This window comes from Oxyura jamaicensis, chromosome 4, assembly GCF_011077185.1.
Source record: "Oxyura jamaicensis isolate SHBP4307 breed ruddy duck chromosome 4, BPBGC_Ojam_1.0, whole genome shotgun sequence".
NCBI classification, from domain to species: domain Eukaryota; kingdom Metazoa; phylum Chordata; class Aves; order Anseriformes; family Anatidae; genus Oxyura; species Oxyura jamaicensis.
In genome coordinates this window covers 89,203,007-89,229,523 of record NC_048896.1, presented here as the reverse complement: position 1 = coordinate 89,229,523, position 26,517 = coordinate 89,203,007, and the positions used below count along the sequence as shown (strand labels likewise).

Genomic DNA, 26,517 nt, shown 5'->3' with positions numbered 1-26,517 from the left:
GTCAGGAATGCTACCACTTGAAGAAAAAAAAAAATAAAAAACAAACATTTTTGTGGAAGCATGATTCATTTAGTTACAAGTGAATGTCACTGTTGTTGTAGAGCAGATTAACAATGAACCAGGAAACTTCCCTCTTCCATCAGATTTGATGAGCAGTGGTGGTGCAGGTAGCCGTGGGTGGGGGCTCTGTTTGGTCTTCCTTTGGATGACCATCTGGTGGGAGAGAGAAAGTAGTTAATGTTTCTCTAAGACTGCCAAGCTGTGGTGGTGACTTTCCTCGTATCTATTACAATTTACTAATTCTGCCACTAAAAATATGGTCTTTAAATGTTTATTTCTTCTTCTGAGTAATTGTTGATAGCTCTTTTTTTTTTAATGACTAAAAAGGTTTACCTGCAGTGGAAAAGTAAATAACAGGTGGCTAAACTTTCATATGGCATCTGTATGGTTTGCTTTGGAACTTTTTTCATGTTTGAAAAGTGGAATTGGATTAAAAAAAGACACTTTTATGTCTAACAATGTTGCCCATCAGCTCTCCTCCTTTCTGTGGAAAGGGAATGGAACAAAACAACATAAATTGGATGGCTTTTATAACGGGATTTATTTCACTGGAGTGAAATAAATTAAGATATGGCCAGCCACTGCTACTGTGCAACTTCTGGAATTTCTACCAGTGGTGATCTTTGTATTTGAGAGCAAGAAGATAACTTATTTATCTCGTTAAAGGTGTTATCAAAATAAAGATTTATGTCTATTTGAAGAAAAAAAGGGGGGCTTAATTCCTGATAGTTAGCTAAGCAGTTAATTTATTTTTTTTACAGGAAATCTAAATTTAATAGAAGACCCCAGTGAAATTCAAGGGTGTGAACAATAAGCATAATATTTTATGAAAATGACCCCCATATTTAAAATCTGGCATTATATGTTATGCATTGTAGCACCAAGTCCACATCTACCTTTTAGAAAATTAAAACACATAAATTCTGTTTAGTGTTTGATATGCAGTGCACTAGCTGAAAGCCATAATGCCCCTAAAACCTTGGGTTGCTTTTCACCTTTCATAAATTCCTGGGTAGATTCTATACAAAAAATAATTTTCAGCTCCGTGGCTCATTGTTATTCAAACTTGATTGATCGTCGTCATTTACTCAGTGAGGAAGTTAAGTGCTCCTGTCATTTCCGAAGAGTATAATTGGGACGTTTCACAGGTCAGCGGTAGTGACAGGTTTCCCTTTTGATTAGTGTTAGACTGATAACAAAAATTACAGTTTCCTATGATTAATGTTTTCTATACTACTTGAATGCACAGTTCATGGATTGTACCTAAACAAAGTGAATTTGCATCTGATTATGCCTTTTCTCTGTCAGGCTGTGCACGTGCTTTAAAGTTTCAGACCATGCAGGTAATACAGTAAAGTTGCTTCTGCTTCAGTTTTGACGTTGAGGCCTGCTTAATTTTAGTACATTAATATACAGAGAGCCATGTGCCTCCAATGGCATGTGAAAAAAAAATGTGAGGAAATTTCAGCTAAAGATAGTCATCTGGATTCTTTGTAGACTTCTCAGATTGTCGTGCATGTGAGTGCTTGTGATACCCATTGATGTTTTAGGTATAATTCGGTGATTTAAGTTAAATGATCTGTCTGAACTGAGTTTTCTTACTCGTGTGACATTATCCTCAATTCCTTAAAACTTGTTGCTGTTTATTTGTGAACAGGCTACTGAGTAAATACTATAGAAATACACTGAACTTACTTACCCTGTTCTATAATGCTTAGTCTGCTTTTATGTTACGGAACAAAGCTGTAGACTAAGATCATCCATGGCAAGTTTTAGCTTGGTGTAGTCTTTTTTGGTAGCTAAATGAGAAACGGAGTATGAAAAATGTGATGTTGCCCTGCTCCTAGCTGGAAAAATAGGAATGTATGTTACTTCCAAACTTAATTCAGTTGCCCCGACAGCTAAAAAGGGGATGACAACACCAGCAGGATTTTGAAATCCAAATATGAACAAGCTTCTCTTCAGTCTCTAGCCCTCTGCTGTTACGTGGTATACAAAACTTTATGCTGTTTTTCTTTCTAAAGGCCATCAGGAAGGTCTTCTAAAGGTTGCAGTTTAACACAAATACTCCTCTTTCACATCTAGTGCCTTCACAAGTTTTGTTGGTAGAGTATTTGACTTTTCATTAGAACTCTGTTTTGAATTCTGCTGTGGAGGTCAGGTTCAGCAGGCATCTGTCTTGGCCATGCCAGGTGGGGCCTGAAGGCAGGATACTTCCAAACATGGTTATGCTAGGACTTAATTTTAAAATAAAGACTAATTAGGTATTCTCTTTCAAGGACGCACTAGTAGATCTACTCATTTCTTCAAGAAAGCAAATATATATATTCAATTTGCAACTACTATTTTCCTAAAGTCATTTTTAAATGAAGGGAAGAATCATACTTTCAACTTGTGCCATCCTTTCATTATAAGTGTATATTAATATCAATTTAATATCAATTAACGTTGCTTATTAGAAATGAGTTTCAATTCAGCTTGCAAGTAATACTGACCAAAAAGAAATGCTGTTTTGTTATTTAATTTTATTTTTTAACTATGGTCAATATACCAAGATTGGTTTCTTTTTTTTTTTTTTTTTTGTTGGCTTCAGAGTATATGTATGATTTAAAGGAACTCAGCTGTGCAGCTGTGACACACGATTAGGGTAGTGAAATAAATTGGGAAAATTCTGCTGCAGGCAAAACCTGCAGTATCCTCCCATGCTTGTACAATGAGCAGTTGATGTGAATATCATCGTAAGTCAGGTGCAGCAGGAGAAGTAAAGAACATAGCTGAAAATACAAAAAATGATGCCATTCCTTATCTATTGCAGTGAAGTGGGGGGGAGGGGGGGAAGTAACAGCTCAGTGGTAAGGTTGCTTTTAGTTGATATCCCCTTACTGTTTTGTAGACTTATAAAAGTGCATTGAAAACATACAGTAATGTGCTAATCATGTTGTTGTTAAGAATTAAGTGATTCCTGAGATGGACAAACAAAATAGAGCATAAACCTTCAGCACTGCTGCCTTTTAGTGTAGTAGGCATTTTGTAGCTGTGATAGCACAGGCCTTGTTTGGGTGGCACAGATTCTTTAAGGTTACGTGTCGTATAGCAAAAAGAATTCACTTTCAGGTATGAAACAAGCTTAAAAAATAACATAGAGGCTTGCTGGCACGTGTACAGTAGTGGCTGACTGAAATGAACTAGGGGAGGTCACTTAAGTTATTAATTGACCCAGTTAATTGGTAAGAACTCCATTTTTATATTTCAGGTACTCATAGGTGTTGCATTTTGGAGTGTAATATAGATGAAGTTCACAATTGAAAAATCCTGTCTTGCTGGTCTTCTAGGTAGTAATTTGCGCAGTCTGTTGGCAAGAATGGTAAGGTTTTGATGAATTAGGTAAGAAATTAATACATCCAAGTATTTTTAGTGCTGCTGTGAAGAAACTGTTGTATGCAGACACATCTGAATTGTCTTACTTTGATCTGAATATTCTTACTTTAGCCTACTGGTCTATTGTTCCTGTCCTGTTTGCCTGCTCTGTTTATGAGCCCTTCAGCTTTTCGATACTACATAACATGCCACAGACTATTTGGGTGCAGCTGAATGAGTAAAATCAACCAAAGGAGAAAAGAGGAGGCTCTAATTTGCTCATTAAGTCAAAATCTTGACGTTATTTTAAGATTTTTTGGTTTATTTATAGCTTCGCACTTTCTCAGACTTAACCAACGGCATCTGTTGTAATCTTTAAAGAAGCCCTTAGGATAGAGGATGGCTTTAGAGATAAAATGTTAAGCAAAGTTCTAATCTTAGATGAAGATTAAATACATAATTAGGGAAATACTTTTGTCACAGAGTCTGAGTAGAGCTATCATGATGTCTGTGAAATATTTGCAGTGTGAAGGGAAATGAAAAGCTGTCTTCACAATTAAAAAAAATCTCTGTAGATGAAAGCCTCAGATGATGATGACGATGATGACGAAGATGAATTTGTGGAGGTCCCTGAGAAGGAAGGTTATGAGCCCCACATTCCAGACCACCTGCGTAAGGAATATGGTGAGTTTGCCCAGCTGTGAAAAGCTTTATCCCTGCATGTTACTGCTGCTCTAAAGTAAATAAACAGCCATTATGAAGTAATAAAGTGATCAGTGGTGTGGGTAATCTCTCTGGCTGCTATGAGGAAGTCATTACATAGATAGGGGAGCAGTGATTGGCTCTAGATAAACAAATACTTTCTAGGAGCAAGAGCAACTGAGACTAGAAGCTTATTTCATTCCATCGTGTTCCACTGGAGTTTGGAGCAGTGCTGTGTGTGCTTATATGTGTGCTAAACGCAGGGAGCGAAGGGATTGCAAAGTGAAGCCATAAACAAGCCTGAATATTAGCAATATTTGTAACAGTTTGGTGAGATGGGGTAAAGTTTTAATGCTACTAATTGAGACAAAACAATTGGAGATGTGCAGCTGCTTCCTCCCGTGGGGTAGCCAACTTACAGCTCACAAAGTAGGCTTTTTTTTTTTTGTTGTCGTTGGATGTTGCTATCACAAGAAAAGAAAAGGATCTCAACCTTCAAGTACAGAATGATAGCCACTGAGCACATACCAGATGACAAAATATAATCTTGGTCTTGTGTGCTTCCTTTAAATGAAGCAAGCCTTCTTTTAATGTGTTCTAAAGACTTTTTTTAAAAGAACTATATACTTGTAATGTATTTCTGTGAAACTGAGAGGGAGTTCCTGAAGAAAGTTCATCTCAAATAATTAAATCTCAGTGTGTTACTCCTTCTCCTTTGTCCATCTAGCTTATTAAATGTCTGCAGCTTTTCAGCTCCGTATAACATTGCGCATTTTAAGAGTCAGAAGATTTTGATTCAGAGGAGAGGAGAGGGTAGCTGCTATTACATAGAAGTGAAAAATGCTAGTGTAGTAAGTTTCTTGTGCCTACATTTCTCCACAGGTGTTTGTGTAAGGCTGCTGCTGTGTTGCCTTTTTTGAACCTGTTCATATTTATGTCTAATTTACCTGTGGTTTGCATCATAAAACTCAGGCTGTAGCTATTATCTCTGTGAGCCAAAAATGTCTTTTTCTGTAAAAACAAAGAGGTGTGCCTGTGTAAACCCAAGATGATGTGGCTCAGGTGACCTTTTAACTGTCTTCTGCTATCAGTTTTGGGTACAGACTGCGAAAAATTTTCAGTAGTGATAACCTGTATTGGCTGGGGTCAGCTCAAGGACATCTGGGCCCTGCTAGGGCCTCGGTCTGTCTCAGACCATCTGGACTTAACCTGCGAGGACACCTTGGCACCCTTGGATGTAAGGCCAACATTGATCAGACTACACAGCTCTCTGTTTTCCCCACCTGCAATGTTGTTTGGCTTGACTCTCAGCACACGCATGGCTTGAAACAGTCGACCTGTGGGTACTTTGTCCAGCCACTGGCTGGGGACGGTGAAGTGCAGCAGGGAGTATTGAGGCAGTGATGAGGTTGGAAAGTGGGATGGGGTGTGCTCATTAGTAACAAACAGAACCGTGGTGAAGGGCTGAGGACACAAGGACAAATAGCAATGAGCAGCTTTTCTTCCTTTGTTCATGGAAAAAGATGATAGATTTTAATGAAGTAGTGAAAGTATATGTTGGCTGTCCCACCTGTCTCAGTCCTGCAGTAAACACTGAGTAAGTTCCAATTATTGCTAACAGTGGGACTTGCAAAAAAAAAGATTATGATGGAAGAGAGAGCTGCCTTCTGGGTAGCTGTGAAATGTTTCTTACGCATACATAGCTAATGAGAGTAAAACAAAATGGTGGTGGTGATAGTAAATAAAGGAGCAAATGAGGTTGGTTATTAAGATAGCTACCGTCCTTAATAGTTCCAGGCACTGGAACCTGATTTTTGTATCTTTAACAGGAACCTGATGAGTCCTGACGTGAAATTTCTCTTTATTACTTGTTAACTTCTACTGGAAGTGAAATGTGCTCTTCTCCTGTTCTCCCTTCCTTCTCCTGTCTTTCTCATGGACGCACATTTAAAAAATAAAGTATCTTACCACCCTTTGTATCACACTAATACAACACTTAGCTGCCATTTGAATTCCTGCTCATGGAAAAGGATAAAAGAACAAGTCTACCACAACTTACTGTCTCATCACCCACCTGTAGTACTCTGTCTGCTCAAGGATATTTTTAAAATCTCTGTAAAATGGTTTAAGAAATTCTCAATTTGTATTTAAACTATTTCTAATATGAACATACCTTATAGGGAAGAAGCCAATCAGGAAACGACACCTCTCTCTCATTTTGTATGCATGCATTTATGTGGGAGCTAATGGTCACAGTCGGTTGTTCTTTATCTGATGTTTGCTAAAAATAGCATTTTGAAAGAAATGGACTGTTCTTGATATTCCTGAAGGCATTCAGTTTTTTTTGCTGTCGTTTAAAGTTATTACCTAAAGTCCAGTTCAGGAAAGAGTATCCGTTCAGGCAGTGTTTTTATGCATGTCCTTTCTTCCATCTTTCCATGCTTAAGTGCGCTCTTGGACCAACTTATCAGTTACTAGTTCAAAACCTATTTCAGAAGCCAGTATATAAGTGTTGCATAAATCAACTGACTTCTTTGTAATTACTTCAGGTCTGCATGAGTAAAACCAGGAACACTATTTGCTCTACTGGATTCACTTGTGTATATATTTTTAATGAGCAAAAGCAAAGTAAGCTTCCCTTTGGCACATTTTTGTTTAGAAAGGTGAATTACCATATTACACAAGAATTTATTGATTTCAAAGTAGCATGTTACCGTGGAGAGTTGGCTGTGTTAGATGGCCATCTCTCTAATTAAATATGGGTCTTTATTCCATGTGCAAGTACAGTTATCATAGCGGTGACTTTAGATTTATCTTAATATAATCCTGTTGGGTTTTTGCTGCATTTCATTAGTTCACGTTCAGTTCATGAGAAGGCAGAGCTAAGAAAACGAAGGTCTGTGCAAGCAGAATGCCTTAACGGCAACATTAAACCTTCCATGTAAAATATATTCTCAGTGCTGTGGAGAAGGTGTGAACAACTTAAAGCATTTTCCCACTCTGTGCTGGTGTGGCCTCACCTTGTGAGTTCAGGGCAGCACAGTACAAAAAGGACATTCAACTGTTGGAGAGTGTCCAGAGGAGGGTGACGAAGATGGTGAAGAGCCTGGAGGGGAAGACTTATGAGGAGCAGCTGAGGCCACAGGGCCTGTTCAGCCTGGAGAAGAGGAGGCTGAGGGGGGACCTCATCACCGTCTACAACTTCCTCACGAGGGGGAGCAGAGAGGCAGGAGACCTTTTCTTCATAAACACCAGTGATAGGACCCGCAGGAATGGGGTTAAGCTGAGGCAGGGGAAGTTTAGGCTCAACGTCAGGAGGAGGTTCTTCACCGAGAGGGTGGTTGTGCACTGGAACAGGCTCCCCAGTGAAGTAGTCACTGCACCGAGACTGACTGAATTTAAGAAGATATTGGACTGTGCACTTAGTCACATGGTCTAAACTTTTGGGTAGACCTGTGTGGTGCCAGGAGTTGGACTTGATGATCCTGATGGGACCCTTCCAACTCGGGATATTCTATGATTCATTTTTCCTTGTGTTACTTCACCTGAACAAACCAGGAAAAGTGAACAACTTCTCAAATTAACTTTTTATCCTAAGCAGGAAAAAAAAAAAAGATGTAAAACTTGACCATGAAATTGGATTGGAAGGTGACATCTAGATTATTGATATAAAAGTCACTTATTGCCTTTCACTTCTCTTAGGAAAATGGAAGTATCCTACAAACAAGGTACCTTTCAAGCTCAGATGCTGCTTCCAATAACACATGCAAGCATTTTTTGGTTCTTGTGAGATCTGAAAAGTTAGTGAAAAAGTAAAAGACGGCAGGTTTTGTATGCATAAGCATGAAGCCATGTACAAGTGTAATAATAACTTTGTGTGTGCATGCAAGTGTATGTAGTGGGTAATGATTATCCAAAAATTGATGGTGATATTTAATATGTAAGATAAACTGAGCATGGGCACAGTTTGGGTGGAGGGAGAATTAAACAAGTCAATTTGAATCTCCATGTGTAAGATGAAATGTAAATTTGTTAAAAGAATTTAGGTGATTAGATAACTGAAGCGTGAAGATATAACCCATTAGGGGTGTTATGCCAAATTAGCATTACCAGACTTTTAATGACCTCCCATTTGTATAATCCTTATTTACACTTGCACCTGATGTCTGCAACAGACGAGCCCAGCCGTCCTGTGGTACCACAGAGCCATCGTAAATGCAGTTCATTGTTAAAGAGAAATGCTGGGCTGAAAAGAAATGGCACTGTGAAGATAATGTTCATAGGAGCACTCCATTTCCCCCAGCGCTGTGCACCAATGTTGCTTATTTCTGTTGAAGAGTAACTTCCCCTTGTATGGTCAGTATGCTAACTGCTTAAAAAATTAAGTTGTTATTCATTTAAAAGCAAGCTTTGGGGAGAGAGGAAGTACTATTAAAGAAAATAAAGCATTATTTCCACTTGAGATTTCCCACATTCCAGCCTTGCTAGTCAGCTCTTGGTTGCATTGGCTTAAAGCTGGTGGATAAGGGCAAGAATGAAACCGTGACATGTGACACGGTTCTTGTGCCAAAGACAGAATTTGGAGCTGACACCAGGAGAAGAGATTCCTTCCTGCCCATGTTGGCCCTGACGTTGCTGTGGCTGAGCTCTGAACAACACAGGGAAGCGATCAGGTTTGAGAGAGGTGCTTTTCCAGGTGAAGACAGAACAATTCTCTGATCTAGTCCAAAGCATCTCCTCAAGCAACTGCTCTCTTCTGCTGCAGGTGCCTTAGAGAGGGCCACAATGTCTGGGGAGCTGTTCCACTCAGGGAATGTAGGGGCCTTTGTTACCTCTCCTGACACCGACTGTATTGCATAGATCTCTGTAGAGAGAGCTCAGGCACCTATGTCTAATGGTTTAATGTGAGTGTTTGTCTGAAAGCCGAATCCTGCTCTAATTAGGTAACATCAAGGTACTAATAGGTTTTCTCGTGACTCGTAATTCTTGCCTGGGTCTCAGTGCACGCATCCACAAATTTATTTATGTGATAACACTTTGAGGCACAGGGAAGTGGTATTGCCATTTTACAAGTGGTGACATGGGGAAGCCATCTGATTTGGGAATATTATGGGAGCAGTGGACTGGTTATCAAGTTTCAATCTTTATTCAGAATTATGTGGGAAAGGACCGTTCAATCAAGAACATAAAGTGTTATTTCAAATCTTGTTCATCAGATTATTTCTCCTGTATTTAAGCCTCATATTAAAATGGTTTTAGGTCCCTGATAGCTACTTTAGTGGCTCACGTTGTGTCTTAATATCTGTTTGGGCTTTTTTCATATCAAGATCAATGCTGCAGTTCTAAAATCCCAGGGGTTAGTTCTATCCATTTCAGAAATTATTCCCTCTTCACATCACAGAATGATGTGCTTTTGTGGGTTAGATGTCCCCAAACTGCCTTTTCTAATCTGATGGTGTCTGGGTCATGTCTTTTCTGTGTGTTAAGTACCTTTCTTTTCTTGTATGAAATGTCATAGCAACACGGGAAAGAAGGCTTGTATCCCAGCTTAACAAATATATACACAGAACTGGACTATTTCCTTAGCAGAGAATTCAGCACCTGTGTTTACAACAAGAGAATTTGGAATATTTCTGACTACACAAGTGCAGCTCCCTGAGCATTTTAGAAACGTGGATAAACTCACAGTTGTAACCACTCATCGAAGGTGTGGGATTTTTACAGCTTTGGCATTTTCTATAACGATTAACAGCCCGTACTGGGAATAACAACAACAAAATGTGTGTGTGTATATATACACATATATGTGTGTGTGTGTATATATATATATACACACTGTATAGACTAACAGATTGCATTTCTACAGTCTGTTGATTTTCAGTTAGGTATTTCTCTATTCCATGTTTTTTAGTGGTACGCATGAAAATCTGGAAATCACAGGGAAAAAGTACAAACCCTATGCGCCTAGTGTTGAGCACATCTCTAATTAGGGCATCTAAACATCTCTGAAATGAAAGACTTGTTCTCGGTACTTATTAGTCTTCAGGAAAATAATTTGTTTAGTTTTTCTGTTATTAGGATTGATTATGGTTCCCTCATGGTGGGAATATTTGCAAAATTTATTGAAAGTCATTTTGAAATGGATTTTGAAATGATTTGGTTTACATCAAGCCTAGGCATCCACAGGAGAGAGTTTTTTTCATGGCTAGACTTAACTCAAGGATGAGTCAGTGCAAGTAAGGGAACGCTGATGTGGATTTGGTGTGGCAGCTTTTGTTGCTAACAGGTTGCTGTGTTTCGTACAAAATGAAAGGTGAGTTTATCTGGGGAGAGATGTATGTCAGAAGAGCAGCTTAGCAAATTGTTTTCATCAGCTACAGGCCAAAAAAAGTGCATCACTGAAGCTAACCGAATGATTGTGTCCTGCCTCAGCTATAATGAAATGTTTTTGATGGCATTAGTATTTGGGAATGGAGTTTCTGAGGTTCTGCTGACTGTTGAATCACTAAGTAGACACACATCTGATGGATAAATCGAAATTAAAAATTACACTTAAGCTTTTTTTTTAAAATTAGAAGAAACGATGGTTTCTCAATTTTTCTGGGTTCTGCTTTAAAAACCTAATGGCTTTTTAGTCTGGTTTGATTTGTCTGTTCTCCATACCTTGGGACCTTCCTGAGGGAATTCTTCTATAGGTGAAGAACATGGAGAACAGTTCTGCCTGGAGAAACAGCTCAGTGGGGACCAAGGGGAAAACAAACCGACAGGCTTCAGTGTGTATGGAACACAGTTGTCAGGAACTGAATTTGAAGCTTGGAACCATGGAACCATGCTATCACTATTAATGCTTTGTGCTCCTTCCTGTTAGGCTAAACAAGGACTTGTGGGTATTGCTTGAATTTTTTATGGGAAAAACTCCAATCACCCTTTGCAGGAGGAAGGACAAGTGGAATTAGTTACCTTCAGCTTTTGGTAATCTGCGAAATTTGGGTTCCCCTTTCCCAAATTAAAAAAAAAAATGCAGTTCACAGAGTTGTTTCTTTCCCTACATGGGAGCTTACTATTTAGAATAAGATTTATATTAATATTGCTAAAAGTGCTTTAATATAAGTCAGACTAAGTTGTTACATTATTGAAATAGCATGCATTGTTTTACCACGGGTGTGAAGATAACAGGTGTCAGCACTGAAGTTAGGACCCTGGTCCTGATCTGCTATAATTAAATGTGACATATAGTCTGAATTTTTCCTAGCATTTACAACATTAGAAGTATTTGATTACAAGTTTACTGGTGAGATTACCTCATTATATTAATATTTTGAATATATCTATATATATGCAAACACATTCTATATAGCTACACTTAGGACAATAATTGAGTAAAACTTTCATAATACAGTATTTGAAATGAAGATAACTGAATATTTATGGAAAAAAAAAATTCCAATAAAATACATCTACATCCATGTAGAAGTATCGATTGTAGATGTTTCTTCTGATGCATCCTAATCAGTAGATTCTGCAAGCCCTTCCTCACTTTCAAGCAAGGTCCTTCTATGTAAATAAGTTTCACAGGAAATCTGACAGGACCCAGCATATATAGGATGCCTTTGGAAGTTCTTAGAAATTAATGACTGTACTGATAATACTTGTGAGTTGTTTGTGATATTAGTGTACCTTGCAGCAACTAAGCAATGGCCAGGGCTTGCAAAAGGATAAGCAAGAAGTCTGAAAGATCAGAATGTGAAGAATAGAAAGATTTTAATCTAAACGATGCTACTTTGATTTATTCTGATTATTGACTATGATTTCAAAACATCAGTAATTAGGGTTAATGAATGACAATTATCATTATAACAAATTAGCATGATCTATAATTCTGGTAAGCCAAACAAATACTTTAAATACTCAAACATTTTATGTAATGTTAGTATTTGTAGTTAACTAACTTGTTACCTTTTCTTCTTTGAATGATTTGAATTTCCAAAGTAAAATTCAAAGCATTTTTGATAACTTTAAATGAATATGCATGCATTGAAAGGCAGCTGTGGGCATTTCTTCTGGTTCTTTAAAATCTTAGATTCTGAAGTCGTGACAACTTTTTGAAAGCAGTGTAATTGATGTAGGAATGTGCAGCTGACCATGTGATGAGTTGCCTTAGGTTGTGTGCTTGGCTTCCCTGTGTTGTGAGACTTCTGCTGAGACCACCTCTGGCATTTCAGCATCCTCCCCCAGCAGCAGCAGGCAGCAGTTTGATTAGTGGCATTCAAGGGTAAGATAACTGTATCTGTTACTCAATTTTAAAACTAAGGAGGAAGTTTCCTACCCCCAGAAATAAATGTTATAGTCTGTGTTATCCCTGTATGAAGACTTTTTAGAGCTTGCTTGCAGCATCTAGAAGTAAGAAATTTCTCATTCTCCCACTTAAAAAACCAACAACTGAATATTCCTTTAATTTGTAATGGTTTCATAATGATCAGCTGTCTGTCAGGGATGACTTGTATAATTCAAAGTTTCATCCCTTCTGAGTAGCAGAACCAGAGATGATGCAATCTTCCTACCACGCCATCACTGACGGTAATTGTGTTCATGCACACAGTTGTGCTTGGCAAGAGATAGCAAAACTGGCCAGAAACACTGAGGCTGTTTGGAAGCTCTGCCCCAGATGTTGCCCTAAATTCTCTGGTCTGTAAGTCCATGTAAAGTAAGCTTTGCAAAGTTCTGCTTACTTAACAGGAAAGCTTATTGTGGCTCTCGAATAAAATACATTCTGATTTTTTTCATTATGAGCACAGTAGAGAGTAAGTGCATAAATATTATACCTCAACTGCTAGATTTTCTTGACAGTTTTGGAGTTGTCTGTACTAATACAAATCACATATATTCGGCTTGACTAAGATTCAACGAATGGGAAGCAGAAATTATTGTATTTTTTAAGGAAAGTTGAAGTCGGTAGTACTTGTTTATATTCTATCTCAGTTTTTTCAATTAAACTTAAGTGAATCTGAAGTAGCTAGATTTCGTCTAAATCCACACAGCTGAGGAAACCTGTGCTCGCTCTTTCTCTGAATTTTCGCTGAGGGGCTTTTATCTCCCCCTAATCCCACCGTTTCTGTCAGGACATAATCTCTTTCTCAAATTTACATTTTAATTACAAGGCCAGCTGAACTAGCTAAAATCAATAATGTCAGCATTCAGCAGCCTAACTTCAGCTGAAACCCCAGCCTCTCTCTTTCCTTCTATCGATTTGTCTTGTGAACACGGTCTACTTTATTGCTTCAGGCAAATAGGTGCCATTTGGTCAATTTAAACAAAAAAGGGGATTTGAACATTTTTATGATTCTTTCTAACAGCTGCTATTGGAACAATTTGAGGCCAGGTACTGTACTTGCATTAAAGAAAACACACAGAGCAGCAGAATTCTTAAGAGGAATTTTACTTTGAAAACCACACTTAATCCCACCTGTGTCTTAAAAACAAAAAGCACCCTGACATTGGATACCATTCTGATAGCGGTGTCTGCATGGTGACTCTTTATCTGGTTAGCAAGAAAGAATTTTATAAACAGAGACTTAAAAAAACAAAACAAAACAACAACACACAGTAGAGGTGATGTAGGAAGGTATTTACTCTTAGCCATTTTTCTGTTAATGGTTTAAAATAAGAAATCAATGGAAAAAAATAGTTTTTCTTGTAACTCTTAAGAATTCCTGTATTGATCTTTTGAATGTGATTTTATCTATCTAAATGTCACATTGTCCATTTATCTTGTTTCTGTGTGTTGCTGAGTGCTGGTCTCTGCTGTGCTCCTCCTCTCTCCCCCCAAACAAAATCAGTGTAGTGTATGAGCAATCGTGCTTTCCATAAATATCATAGGGAATTTTTTTAATAAAACGAGGATTTCCGAGAACTTTTAATACATATGCACGCATTCTCTCTGAAGGAGGAATAAAGGTGTGATGAGATCATGCCTTTTATCTTTTGAGTTACAGGCAATTTGCAAAAGGTACACATGCGAGTGCTTTCAAAACCTTTGCTTTAAACAGCCCTTTTCAGAAAGGTATTCTTGTCCTTAAAAAAAAAAAAAGCGAAATGTTTAATATGCAAATACAGTCGAAGCAGTACAGGTACAGTCAGTCTCACTTTTCTCAGCTAACCATGTTGATGCAAAAAGCTCTGTTTCTGTTTCTGTAACTGTTTCTAACATAAAAGGAAGTTTGCTCTTCTAAATCCTGATGCTTTAAGGGTTTATAGCAGAGTGTTTTGGGTTAATTCTGTTTCACGTTGATACAAAACACCTTAGAAGGGCTTCTTCCCTTTCAGACAATGACAGAAGCTGAGGTTCAGTCCTATCCTTCCTGCTTACCAGATAGATAAATTCAGAGTTATTCCCTTCAGTGAAATGTTAACTCCTGTTAAAAACGCTTTTGTGGAGGCACCATTATACCTCTTGAATGGCAAGGCCACAGCTGAATAAATGACATGAGATCATTTCTTTTGCTGTTTATCCTAGATATTCCTCTGCTTAGTTCCATCCTATTCTGCTTAATTATAATTTGCTGTTATTACTGGTCCTTCTGCTAATGTTGAGACCGTTTTCTAATGTATCGATTACTCTTTTAAATGATTTTTTTTTAAAAAACAATGTTCTTCGAAGCCTTGTTCACTTTAGGAATTGAAGTTAGACAACGAGATGAATGTGACATGTTCTCACTTTCATTAGTGAAGATGATGAGAGGCTGAGTAAGAGTCTCCATGAGTGCTTATTGACTACTGATGGCTAGTGCTCTTTTATCCTCTTCTCCGAGTCCTGCTTGCTTCTTTCTCTTGTTTTGAAAGGAAAGGTCAGCCACCTGCCACAGTTGTTACTGGCCTCTGCCCTGCATCACCTGTTGTTAAAACATTTTCCTTTGCTGTGACTAGCATAAACCATGCTAGAGAGAAATGTTTGTTCTCCAGTGGTCTTAGAAGAGCCCTCAGCCTTGAGAGTGTTCTGCGTCTGTCTTCTTTCTGGAATCAGTTGTATTCAGAAGATCTGGGAATGACTGAAGTGACTGTATACAGCAAAACAGAAAGGCCACACGTAATACACAAGCCAGATCCAGTTGAATGTCTTCTCTTTACCCTCTCTTTCTTATGAGCTTCAGCCGTGTGGAGTTTGGACTGGAAATGTTGGCTCCCTGCAGAGAGAGGATGTCCAAGAGCTGGGTTAATCAGGGAGCTGACGAGGCTTCCTTCTATGCCCTGAGCTTGGAGCCATGGGAGTGGAGGAGGAGATGTCATTCCCTGCTCAAGGACCCGCCTTCCGATTTACATACTTTGAAAGTGTAGGCTCATATTTACCTAGGGGAAAGATCTATAAGGTCACCAGCTCACCAGTGTAACCTGTAGCCAGAGTCAGGCAATGCCTTCTGCCTGGTTGTACCCCATAGGTTACAGGGAACATGTGGTAGAGATGAATCCAGGTCAGGATGGTGCACGTGAATCAGGACTGGAAGACTTTGTCAGATGGAAAGAGTGGGGGGGTAAGGGCTGGCAAGGTAGGTGTCATGTTCAGCACTTCCTATATGGGGCAGTGTGGATGCACTGGTTGCATTGTAAGAGCTCCCAGTGCGGGTGCAGATGGCGTGTGTCAGCCTGGGTGGCTTGCCCAGGGCATAAAGGACAATTTCCGACCCTGTGCTCTGTCATCACACTTGAGGCTCATTAAAGATTTTTGTCTCGTGGTTTCCACTTGCAGAACAGAATTTGCTGTAGGTGCCTATGTTATGCAGATGTTTAAATTTCTACTTGTCTTCAAAACCTTTCTATGTTTTAAATTTATATGATTTAGTCTTTAGTTATGAGATGCTTAGTTACCGACTATTACATAAAGTACAGAGTACACTCAATGGGAACTTTGTTGTTGTAGATAACAAAGAAGGGAAAGACAGCGTGCAATAGGCCATAGATATCTTCTCTGACAAATTTTGATGTACACCTATATGGTATCCATAAAATCATGGTGATCTCATTTTCTCTGCAAATATTTCTGCACCAAAGCTACCTGCCGCTGCTGATCCTGCCATTTGTCACGTAGTGATCAGGTCACAGATAGCACATCAGTTTTCTAGTTAGTATCTTGTGATACGATTAATGACTAACAAAACAAATTAGCCAAGCAAGAACACTTCAGGAAACAGCTTCAGGGTTGGGGGACTCACTCGCTTCAGGATTGTCTAGAAGTGGGCAAGAGATGGAAGGAAAATCCCAATTTAATAATGGCTAAAACATGTTGGGTAAACACAGCTTGCCTTTGGTAAGAAAGCTGAGAATATTTGCTGAAAATTTTAGTCATGTGAAATTGTGACTTTTTTTTGGTTGATATTTTTTGGGTGGGTGGCATTTCAACCAATTATTTTATGAAAAAGCCTTTTGAAGAGGAAGATGTGATTATGTCAGTGTGAGGGATCACGACTCTCTCATTTTAGCTGTCATTGGCTGAAAAGTTCTTGTAGCTACTGCCAACTAATGGAGTTGCTTCTCTAGCTCAGCTGGTAGAGGCATGTGCTGTCTGACTGCTTGGTCTATCTAATTGCATCATTACAGTCCATGCTGACGGTCTAATCGAGCTGTATAAATTAATTAGGTTGCCCCACCACTGAGCTGCTGCTGCTGAACTTCTGTGCCTGGTACTGCCTTGCAGCGTGGGCATGTTCCTCAGGTGTCACTCACCCATGTACTGTCTCTTCAGAGTACCCTGTGGCTATACCACTGTGCTCCCCGCTATGTTATCTTGGCAAATTGTATGTTTTACTGCCTGTGAAAGAAGAAGGTTCCCTAAATATTTCTGTTTGAGGTTGTATTTAGGAATTGAAACAGAACCATCGTGCTGCTGCTGAACAATAAGAAAAAAAGAAACATTTGGTTTTATAGTGGGATTGATGTCTAATGTAAGTTGAAAAGACAGCTTTCTACATGTAGTCAGCATTCTGAGCTGCTTTGGCCCTGCTGTGAAGCATTGAGGGCAGGGGAAGCAAACCTCAAGCAAAACTCGACACTGAGTTCTTTTTCAGGGCTAGAGCCTCAGTCACCCCCAAAAGCCCCAGCGATGAAGACAGCAGCAGGACCAGCTCCAGTCAGCTCCCGAGCCCGGCTGAAAGGAAATGAAGATGAACTTGACCCAACGTGTGCTGCTGCAACGCTGAAACTCATCAGAGACAAACTACCAAAGTTAACGCCTCCATGTGCCAGGTTATTTTCATTTTAATTCTTACGATTTGTAGAAATCTTTTGCTCTTCCTTGTGTTTATTAGTTACTAAGAACATAGAAAAGTACTCCTGGACTGGGCAAGCTAAGGTTCAGTCTATCTTGTTCACATTTTAAAGTTACATTTATTTTACTCGGATAAGCGTTCACTGCTTAAAATTTGGGGGTTTGATAATGATTACACTATGGCCCTTAAGGACTCTTTTACTAATCACTTGATTTAGGTTTGATTTGTGTAAGTGGCCTCTATGAAAAGATAAAACATTATCCCATCTCCTAACCAACAAAGCCAGCCCCATTTACTGGGGGGATTTTTTGGTTTGTGGCTAAACAGAACGTATCCTATGCTAAGTTGGAAAGGAGTTTGACCGGTCTCTTGTTCCTAGTGACTTAGGCTATCAGTGCTGTTTGGAGGCATGTTGTACTGATTCCAAAGAAGTATTTGTTGTCAATCCCATTCAAAGCTTGGTGAAATTCTAATCTTGTTGAACGTTTATCTGTGAGTCTCTGGGGGATAAGTCTGGAGTAATCTACTTAGTGGTGTGTTCCTAAAAAGACACTTCTGTGTAGTCCAAAAGAAGACACTTTGGGAAAGCCCTCAAAACCTAGCAAACTGGAATGTGATCTCAGAAAGAGAAAGGGGTTTATTTCATTAGGACTCCAGAGTTTGGAATAACCAGGTATACATTTTGAGTTTTAATTTTTAAAAAGTGTTTCAGGAAGGTGACTAAGACCATTCAAAGCTGTTTAAGTGAATATCCAAGTTAAGTAGTGCTGTTTCTTGAGAATCAATGAATTCTGCAGTGGTGTTGCACAATGAGTATTACAGGTCTGCAAGAAGGCATTTTGTCAACAAAAAGCATCTGTCATGCAAACATGCATAAGTTTTACAGAAGCAAGATCATTCTGAACATGGTTTGCAATACCAGATCTGTAGCTCTGGTTACAGTACAGCATGTATGACCCACTTTTGCCCCCATTAGATCTCCCGTCTTCTACACCCATGGTATAATAAGTTTTAGCTTGCTTTATCAGAATACGCACTTAAGCTTCATGATGGACAGTGCTATACTTAACTGTGTGGTTTTACAGTCTGTATCCTTTGGGGTGGGGGAAAAAAAAAAGACAACCCTGAAAAGGTAGTGGTAATCCTAGACCTAAGCTAACATTAATGTTGGTATGAAAAACTAATGTAAACAGAGAAAAAGTTATGATTGTGGTTGTTCTCTATTGACTTTTCATCATTTTTCTCCAGCGAGTCTGCATCTACTGAGCCAGCAGCTTCGGAAGAGCCTGACAGTAAGAGAAGAAAACTAGAAGAGGAAAGAGCAAAAGCTCCCCTCATGCCTTTTGGGTTAGATCTTCACTACTGGGGACAGGATCAGCCAAGCGCTGGGAAGATTCTCAAGTAAATGCTCTTTTTCTTTTAAGACAAATTAAACAAATACATAGATTTACTCAGAGGTCATGCAGTGGGGTGACTGCTATTTCTTTTGATAATTACTTTCTTTTCTTTGTGTTGTAGGACCCATAAACAAAGTCAGAAATCCTACCTTAAAATGGTATTTGTTTTGAGAAGATGTGGTACTAATTAAATCTCCTTTGATGTTTCAAAGCACATTTTTTTCTGATCTTTTCATGTTTGTGTATTATTTGCAGTATGGCAACACTCACTCCAATTAAATCGGTACCTGATTATGTAAAGTACTGTGCAAGTCCATGATAGACAGTGTCTCTGCTGGAGGCTTCACAGTCTAAATAAATAACAGGCAAGGTAGGAGAGAGACCAAGGAAGTGTCAGGGGTATTTTTCCTGGCTTTACAGAGTGGTAACTGAGGAAATTGATATACTTGTTCAGTCACACAAGAGTAGGTGGCAGTTACAGGATTTGCATTTCAGACTCTTAACTTTCCATCCTTGTCTGGGAAGTTTCTGTGTTTCTTGGAGATGAAGTGTTACTAGTTTGGGGAAAGCTCTAGCAATGCTGGGGAGAATAGATTAGAGGTATACATCACAATGTGTTTCTGGCATTTTGTTTTTAAAGCCAGTTTTTAGTACTAGCATTTTTATATGAAAGGTGGGTTGCAAAGCCTTTCCTATGTGTATAAATTCCATACAAGTCTACCAGAAACTTAGTGTGTACCGTACTTGGCTTGAATAAGGCAAAAATCATTGACTGGCTGAGTTGCAAATCAAACTCATGTATTCTCAGCACTATTCCTTTAACTTTGTTTGTTTTCTTACTAAAACAAATCAAATAACCCCATAATCATAATATGGGCTGGAGTAATAATGCTATGCAAAACAAACAAACAACAACAACAACAAAAAACACACAGAAATGGTGCTTCAGTGTGAACCCAAGGGGTTCACTTCATCATCGTCTCCACATTTGGACACAGAGGAACTTAGGTTTTCATGACTAGGTCGTCTGCCCTGCACTATGTCATGTAATATTTTTATTCCTCACTGTACTTCTTAAAAACAGGTAGGTGTTTTTCCAACCTTTAGAAATGAACCTAATTTGCTGATTTTCCAGTGCATTTTTAAGACAATACCCCCGCGGATTCCATCAGTTAGACTGGTCTGGGTACATTTCACTCCAACTTGATTGAACTATAAAGAGACAGTTTTTGCAGAAAGGCACAAGGAGAAAGCTTTTCACCAGTACCCGATTGTATAAAATGCTGAATATGTTTTAAATTATTGAAAACAAGTGAAGTTTGATACATAATAGTGCTTTAACACAGATACTCCAAGCTTTGGGTTCTTTCTGGTGAGGTGTAAGCTCTTCAAAGACTGGTTACACTTCTCAGCAAGGCTTTAAGCAGCATTTGTCTGTGCTAATGCCAATAAGGCAGCAAATCTTTATTTTACATTGCAAATGAGTTATTCAAGTCATAAGTAAAATCAGAAGCATATTTCACTGCCTGTCTGCTTTGTGCTGTACTGTTTTATTTTTATGCTTCCCATTAAAGTAGAGGGCACACTTCTGAACCTTATGGTCGATAACTACAGATATGCCAGTCTAACCAAATACAATGTAAGTAACTGCACACACAGGACCATTGACCCCTGGATGTAAAGTGTATTTATTGAAAAATTAAGATAGTCATTGACCAACTCTTTTAACTTTTCTATATGCACACATACTATCTTACAGAGATGCCTAGAAAAAAACCACACACCAACAACAGAAAATAATAGAGTGTGTATGGAATTTGAATTTTTAAAATCTGAAATGGAAAAGTCTTTCCCCTTCACCTATTTAACACTATGCCTCCCTACAGCATGTATGAGAAAGTAAGACTTTAAAATGTTGATAGTGAGACTAGCTATCGGGAAGATTGTTTTTCAAAGATGTTTTCTTTAGCTGGTAGATGGCGTGAGTAGGAGTGAGGTGTTGGGCTTCTGGCTGCTCATCTGTTCCCCTACTCATGCCTCTTACGAAGATTTTACTTGTCACATGCATCATTTTTCAAACAAAAACCAACTTTTTAAAGCATTGCTTAAACTGCACCGTGAAATCCTTGCTTCCCTTCTCTCCCATTCCCCACATCTATTGACGTGATACTAATCTTTACAGTAGAATAGTGAAGAGGTTATTTGCCTAGATATATCTGTAAATGTAGGTAAGATTCTCTAATTTTAAAATAGATTTTCAATGGATTATCTTAATTTCCTGAAGGAGCAACCTCATAGGTTTCTCAGAGTTATTAACACCATCTAGAAGAACAGCCCGCAGAACCTAGAAGAAAAAAAATCTGTAAGACTCAGTGGAGGGTTTGCTCTTTTCCTGGGTATCAAAATATTGCCACATGCCCTGATTTCAGCTTTTGCTTCTCTGCTGCTACAGGAGTGCAGCTGCCAGGAATAAGATCAGGCAAGTTAAGATCAAGCTGTTTCCTCCCTGATCTATCTTCTGTGATTCACTGTAGAAGTATTTTATTACGAAGAATATTAATACAGAATTACAAAATTACTCACTGAAACCGGGTATTGAATAACTGACTCTCAATGCCAAGTCACCAGCTAGAGCTAAGACTGGTAGAAGGTGAGCAGATTAAACAAGAAGCTGACACTAAGCAGGCTTTGGTAATATTTTTACAAATATCATCATAATAAGGGAATCTCAAGAAAGAAAGGGAGTCTTAAAAAAGAGTGGTAGATTCTTATTTTTATTTTTTTTCTAATTTGCTGATAAAGCTTCCCCTCCTTTTACATGCAGGTTTACCACAGGATTGTGCTGGCTCCTTTATGTGCTGTCTACATGCTGAACTTGTGTCAGATGCAGATGGCTCAGCGAGCCTGGACAAGAAAGGCACAACATTTCTATAGACAAATACATTTTTTGTTGTTTTCCCAGATTTTCTTCTGAGCATCGATTTTGGGCACCCAGCGAAGTAGAGGAAGAGGTGGAAAATAATGAAATAGCTGAAATGTTAAAAACTAGATATATAACATTTGCTGGCAAGTTTGAACCAGTGAAGCATAAATGTCGAGCACCAATGCCTGATGGAAGTCTGTGCGAAAGACAAGATCGGATTAAGGTGGGCACTGAGTAATGTAACTTCCAGGATATGTGCTGTATGGAGAAGATGTCATTAAAACATACCTATAAATGTTTATTTTACATCAAAAATATGGCTCAAAGGATTGAATGAAAGTTGTTCCTGGAGAAGTTTGCTGTTGCTGTGTGTTTCGTATAGGAAGCGCCCTTTCTGTAATAAAGTTGTAGACATTTAAAGAACTCTCAAATATTTCTGGCATTCATCATAGGTATTTATATTATATTCATTACTGTTACATTTAAGTACCTTACAGTGAAGCAGTAATGGTTGCTTAAAAATTTTCCTCCTTTGGAGCATATTTGATATTAACTGTTTTTAGATACTTGAGTGTTTGGGGGACAGAGATTTTATTTACAAATTAGATTTTATGAAAGCTAAATCCTATACAAACTCAAATTGTGAGCTCTACTGAGCAGAGGTCCTTTGCCTAAATACTTTGTTCTAATATCTGTTCTTGTATCATCTGAGATTGAAGGATCTGAATGCAGTAAAGTACTTTAAATGGGATTGTTACGTGATAAGGATGTAGCATAAACAACAAGTATGATATAGGATGAGCACCCTTGTTCCAGACATGACAGGTTGTGCTGCATGGCCTCTTGATACCAAATATTCCTACCACAAAGAGATTGCTGCTTTGAGCATTCAACTTGTTTCTTCTTGTATTCAACACATGATGCTTATGGGACCCTGATGCCTTCTAAGGAGGACTGGGGTTCAGGTGTACAGTTTTATGACTTGCTTCCAGGCATAAGCTATGCTGGATAATGTGTAAGCATCTTCTTTTCATTCAGAAGTTTTGAGATTTCTTTTTTCCCTTTCTTTGTGAAGTGCCCTTTCCATGGAAAGATAATTCCTCGGGATGAGCTTGGGGTTCCTGTCAATGCAGAGGACAGAGCCAGAGAAGAAAAGATGCGGTTTGAGAAGCAAGCAGCTCAGCCAGGTTTGTGTCTCCATAGCACCTAAAAACGATGTCAAAATATTAGATAGAGGTGGGAGATAAACATAATTGTGCTTTTTTCAAAGATTATTTTACATATGCTTACATACACCATATAAAATATTTACAATATCTACAATAGATTTACATATTTATATTACATTATTTACAGTATCTACGATATCTACAATCTCAGTACACCGTTGGACATCAATTGAAAGATCATATGGAGGAAAACCTAATCCTTTTTTAAAAAAGGCACAGGTTGAGATCCACAGAACTGGATCATATTTCTATTTTGCTCTTAGCCCCATTCTCTCATTTAAATTCCTGTTGATTTTAATTTGCATATCATTTGCAATGATTCTTGCTTATCTCATAAGTATGGATAAATGTATACACAGAGTAAGGTTAACTTTGAGTTTGTTCTTTATTTTCAGTAGTTCTCATAATGTTCCTAACACTTCTCAGGCAGATGAATTATTTTCTTTATCACAAGGAACATGTATATTGAAGGCAATTAAGCCTAGTTCTTGGGAGATGCTTGACTGTAACTATTCCCACACCGTGGCAAAATAAGTTGTCTAACCTTGCTGGTCCCTACCAGTTGTAGTTTATGTGATGAAATTTTAATGTTACTAGGACTACTCCAAATATTGGCAGAGTGTTTTTGTTGTCACAATGCAGGCATTTGGTTTTTTTTTTGCATCTTCTCATTTGTATGTACGTATCTTTTAGAAGGAGAATTCTTGTCCTTCTTATGCTTTCTTTCTGTGCTGTGCTACAAAATACCCTGACTTAGGGAAGCCCTCACCTAGAACTCTACTGGCATTTTATCTTGTCTGGTAGCAGACCCAGTATTTGGAATGGGCTTGAGGAAGGCAGAAAAAGAACCTGTGCTACTTGTTTACTGTTTAATGCACAATATTCTATTTTGTTCTTAAACAATGGGAATGGACAACAAAACTAATGGTCTGGTCCTTATATTCTGGCTACTGTGTTCAGGCAGAATGCTCTGGAGGGAAGGCCTGCCATTCCCCAAGCTTATTTTATTATTTTTAAGTGAGATAAAGCACTTAGACTGTTGGGTAAGCAATGCAGGCAGTGAGAAGCACAGCAACCAATGAATACACAGGCAGGAAGAGTTCCAAGGAGACTAAGGGACTTTTTTTTGCAGTGGTACAATTAAACCTCATTAGCAATAGACAGAAGGTAGATTTTCATAGATCCCCAAGAGGACATCAGCAAGGAAGCAAACCAAAGTTGATGGACTACAAAGGAAGATGGGAGAGAGGGATCTATCCAGCAAGACAGTGTGTGTAACTGGAGGGAACAGATTTGTTTTCAGTGGTTTTATTTACTCTGCCTTCCCCCAGCAGGTGTTAAGTTTTGTCTGTCTAAAACTAGTCTAGGTGAGTATTCTGCATTCCAATTAAATTTACCCTTAGGCTTTATCATTTTAATACCTCGCAGTATGGTCCCTTAAGGAGAGAGTTGGTTATTTCTCTCTTAAGCTCTGGCTGACTTCTCACCAGTTTCATAGTTCTGTATATTATGAATGAGGCTTCTGAGTTTTTCACAAATCCTCTTCCAAGCATAAAGAACAGTAATTGATCTGTTATCCAAAAAGGTCAGTGAGGAATAAAGGTGCATTAAAACAAACAACTGATCCAACCAGTTTCCTGTGATACAGATTCAAGTGACTGTGCTTGGGCATTACCAGCACCCCATGAAAGCAGCAGTCACTGAACACCTTTTGGTGTCCCCAAGTGTCAAGAAGTGCTGTGTTCACAGGCACTTTCCATCCTTTTCCAAGTAGAGTGAAGTGCTCTAAGCTGGCTTCCAGCCAACAGTGGAAATGGAAATATAGGAAATGTTGAACAGTGAAGACAGGCCAGGGGTGGGGATGTTGTTCTAAAAAGGAAAGTTCCCAACTCAGTTATGACAAACTAAAACCACCAAATTAAGCTACGAGGTGTTCTTGAGGGACTAGTTTCAAACTGGAAACTAATACTTTGGTATAAAAATCACTTGCACTGAAAAATATTGATTTTTTTATTTATTCTGTGAAATTGCTATTGCTCGAGGCTAGACATAATACTTATTTTTATTACAGTGTCAGCACGGTGTTGTTAGAGGCTTCTCACCTCTGGCCCACAAGGATGTGTGTGTTAGTCCCAAACCAGTGTTGACATTGCTGTGTTGCATTATTGAGTGCCGTTGTTAAGCTGAGATGTCACACAAAGGTCCATCCTGGCTGTCTGGGGAGATACTGAGCAGGCTACTGCACTTAATTTATTGGACAAAAACCTTCAAGGTCTCTAAAGCCAGAATGTCACTGAATACTTTTATCCACTGCTTTTTGTTTCTTTCTTTTCTTCCTTTGCCTTATATTTTTTATATATATTTTATAATATTTTAATTAACCTTCTCAAAGGGCTTTTTGGTTGGCTTGGGTTTTTGGTGTGGAGGGAGGGGGGGGTTATTTTTTTGTTGTTTCTTGTTTTTAGCTTAGAATTGAAAGTTCTGCTGTGGAAAATGTACAAGTAGAAAACCACAGTAAGTGCTTTGATCATATGATTGAAAACATCATTTGCTAATGATGACAGCTTGAAAAATGCCAAACATTAAAACTGGGACATCAGTTGCATAATTAAATTCCACAAACATTCTTCCTCCATCTTTTTCCTATTGGATGGTAGGTTAATTTCATCCTTACATGGTTGAAGAGGAAAACAATTATGTAAAAGTAACATTTTGTGTGTAAGGCCTTGTGTTTTGACAACACTGTCATTGATATTATGAAGCATTTTTCAACTTAGTATATTAAATTTTGAATCCTAACTAATGTTCACAAAATGGTGCTTTGGGCTCTTTGGTCCTGAAACAATGAATCATAAGGGATTAAGCTGACCTGCTAATCTGCACTGTTCATCCTTTTCCAATAGTTCGCACACAGGAGCAAATTAAGTGCCTATTTTTTGTGTCAACCCTGAAGAGTATCTGGTTTTTCAGCCCTTAGTGACTTGTTAACAAACAGGTATCAGGACAGGCTGGTGAAGGCAGGCCGCTGGCCAGTCAGATGTGAAATAGCATCTCTTTACTAACTACAGTATTGATTCCCGCCTACCCTTGCAAACTGTGTAATTTTCTTTTCCCTGCTGCTAAACTCGGTAACAATGTATGAAGAGCTTTAGGGGCCCATCAATGCTCAAAAAGGCTGCTCTTCCCTGGCATTCTATTGATTTTTCTCAAAGGCTTTTAAATTGCTCCTTCATTTTACTCAAATGCTCATTTCATCTCTACTGGATGCCGGCATTTTTTCGTTGTGTTTAAACAATTGCTCCATTCACTGAGTTCCTAAACTGTGACGCCTTCTTATTACTGGGAGATAAACTGTTTAGACGGTTTTCCTTAATCTTGGATTAATCGTTCCTGTATCTGAATTGTGCTGTTCTGTATTCCTTTACCTCAAAAAAAAAAAAAGACACCAAAAGAACCCACCTCTTGAAGTCTTATGATCTATCAAGTATATGTGCTCTATTTTCTCCCTCTGTGCTTCTCCTGCTCAGCTCCTACATAGCTCCATTTTCCTCAGGTTTTTTTTTTCTGTGTTGGATTTTAATCTGTCCTTGCTT

At 38.5% G+C, this 26,517-nt stretch overlaps 1 protein-coding gene across 1 annotated transcript in view; it reads left to right on the top strand.

The window, feature by feature from the left end:
* The window catches only part of UVSSA (UV stimulated scaffold protein A), a 51,578-nt gene that overhangs the window by 19,018 nt on the left and 6,043 nt on the right, over window positions 1-26,517 (top strand). Inside the window, exons 7-11 of the mRNA XM_035325648.1 lie at window positions 3,993-4,101; window positions 17,175-17,352; window positions 18,624-18,776; window positions 21,735-21,918; window positions 22,771-22,882. Of these exons, the coding sequence (XP_035181539.1) occupies window positions 3,993-4,101; window positions 17,175-17,352; window positions 18,624-18,776; window positions 21,735-21,918; window positions 22,771-22,882 (736 nt within the window). The remainder of the gene's footprint in view (window positions 1-3,992; window positions 4,102-17,174; window positions 17,353-18,623; window positions 18,777-21,734; window positions 21,919-22,770; window positions 22,883-26,517) is intronic.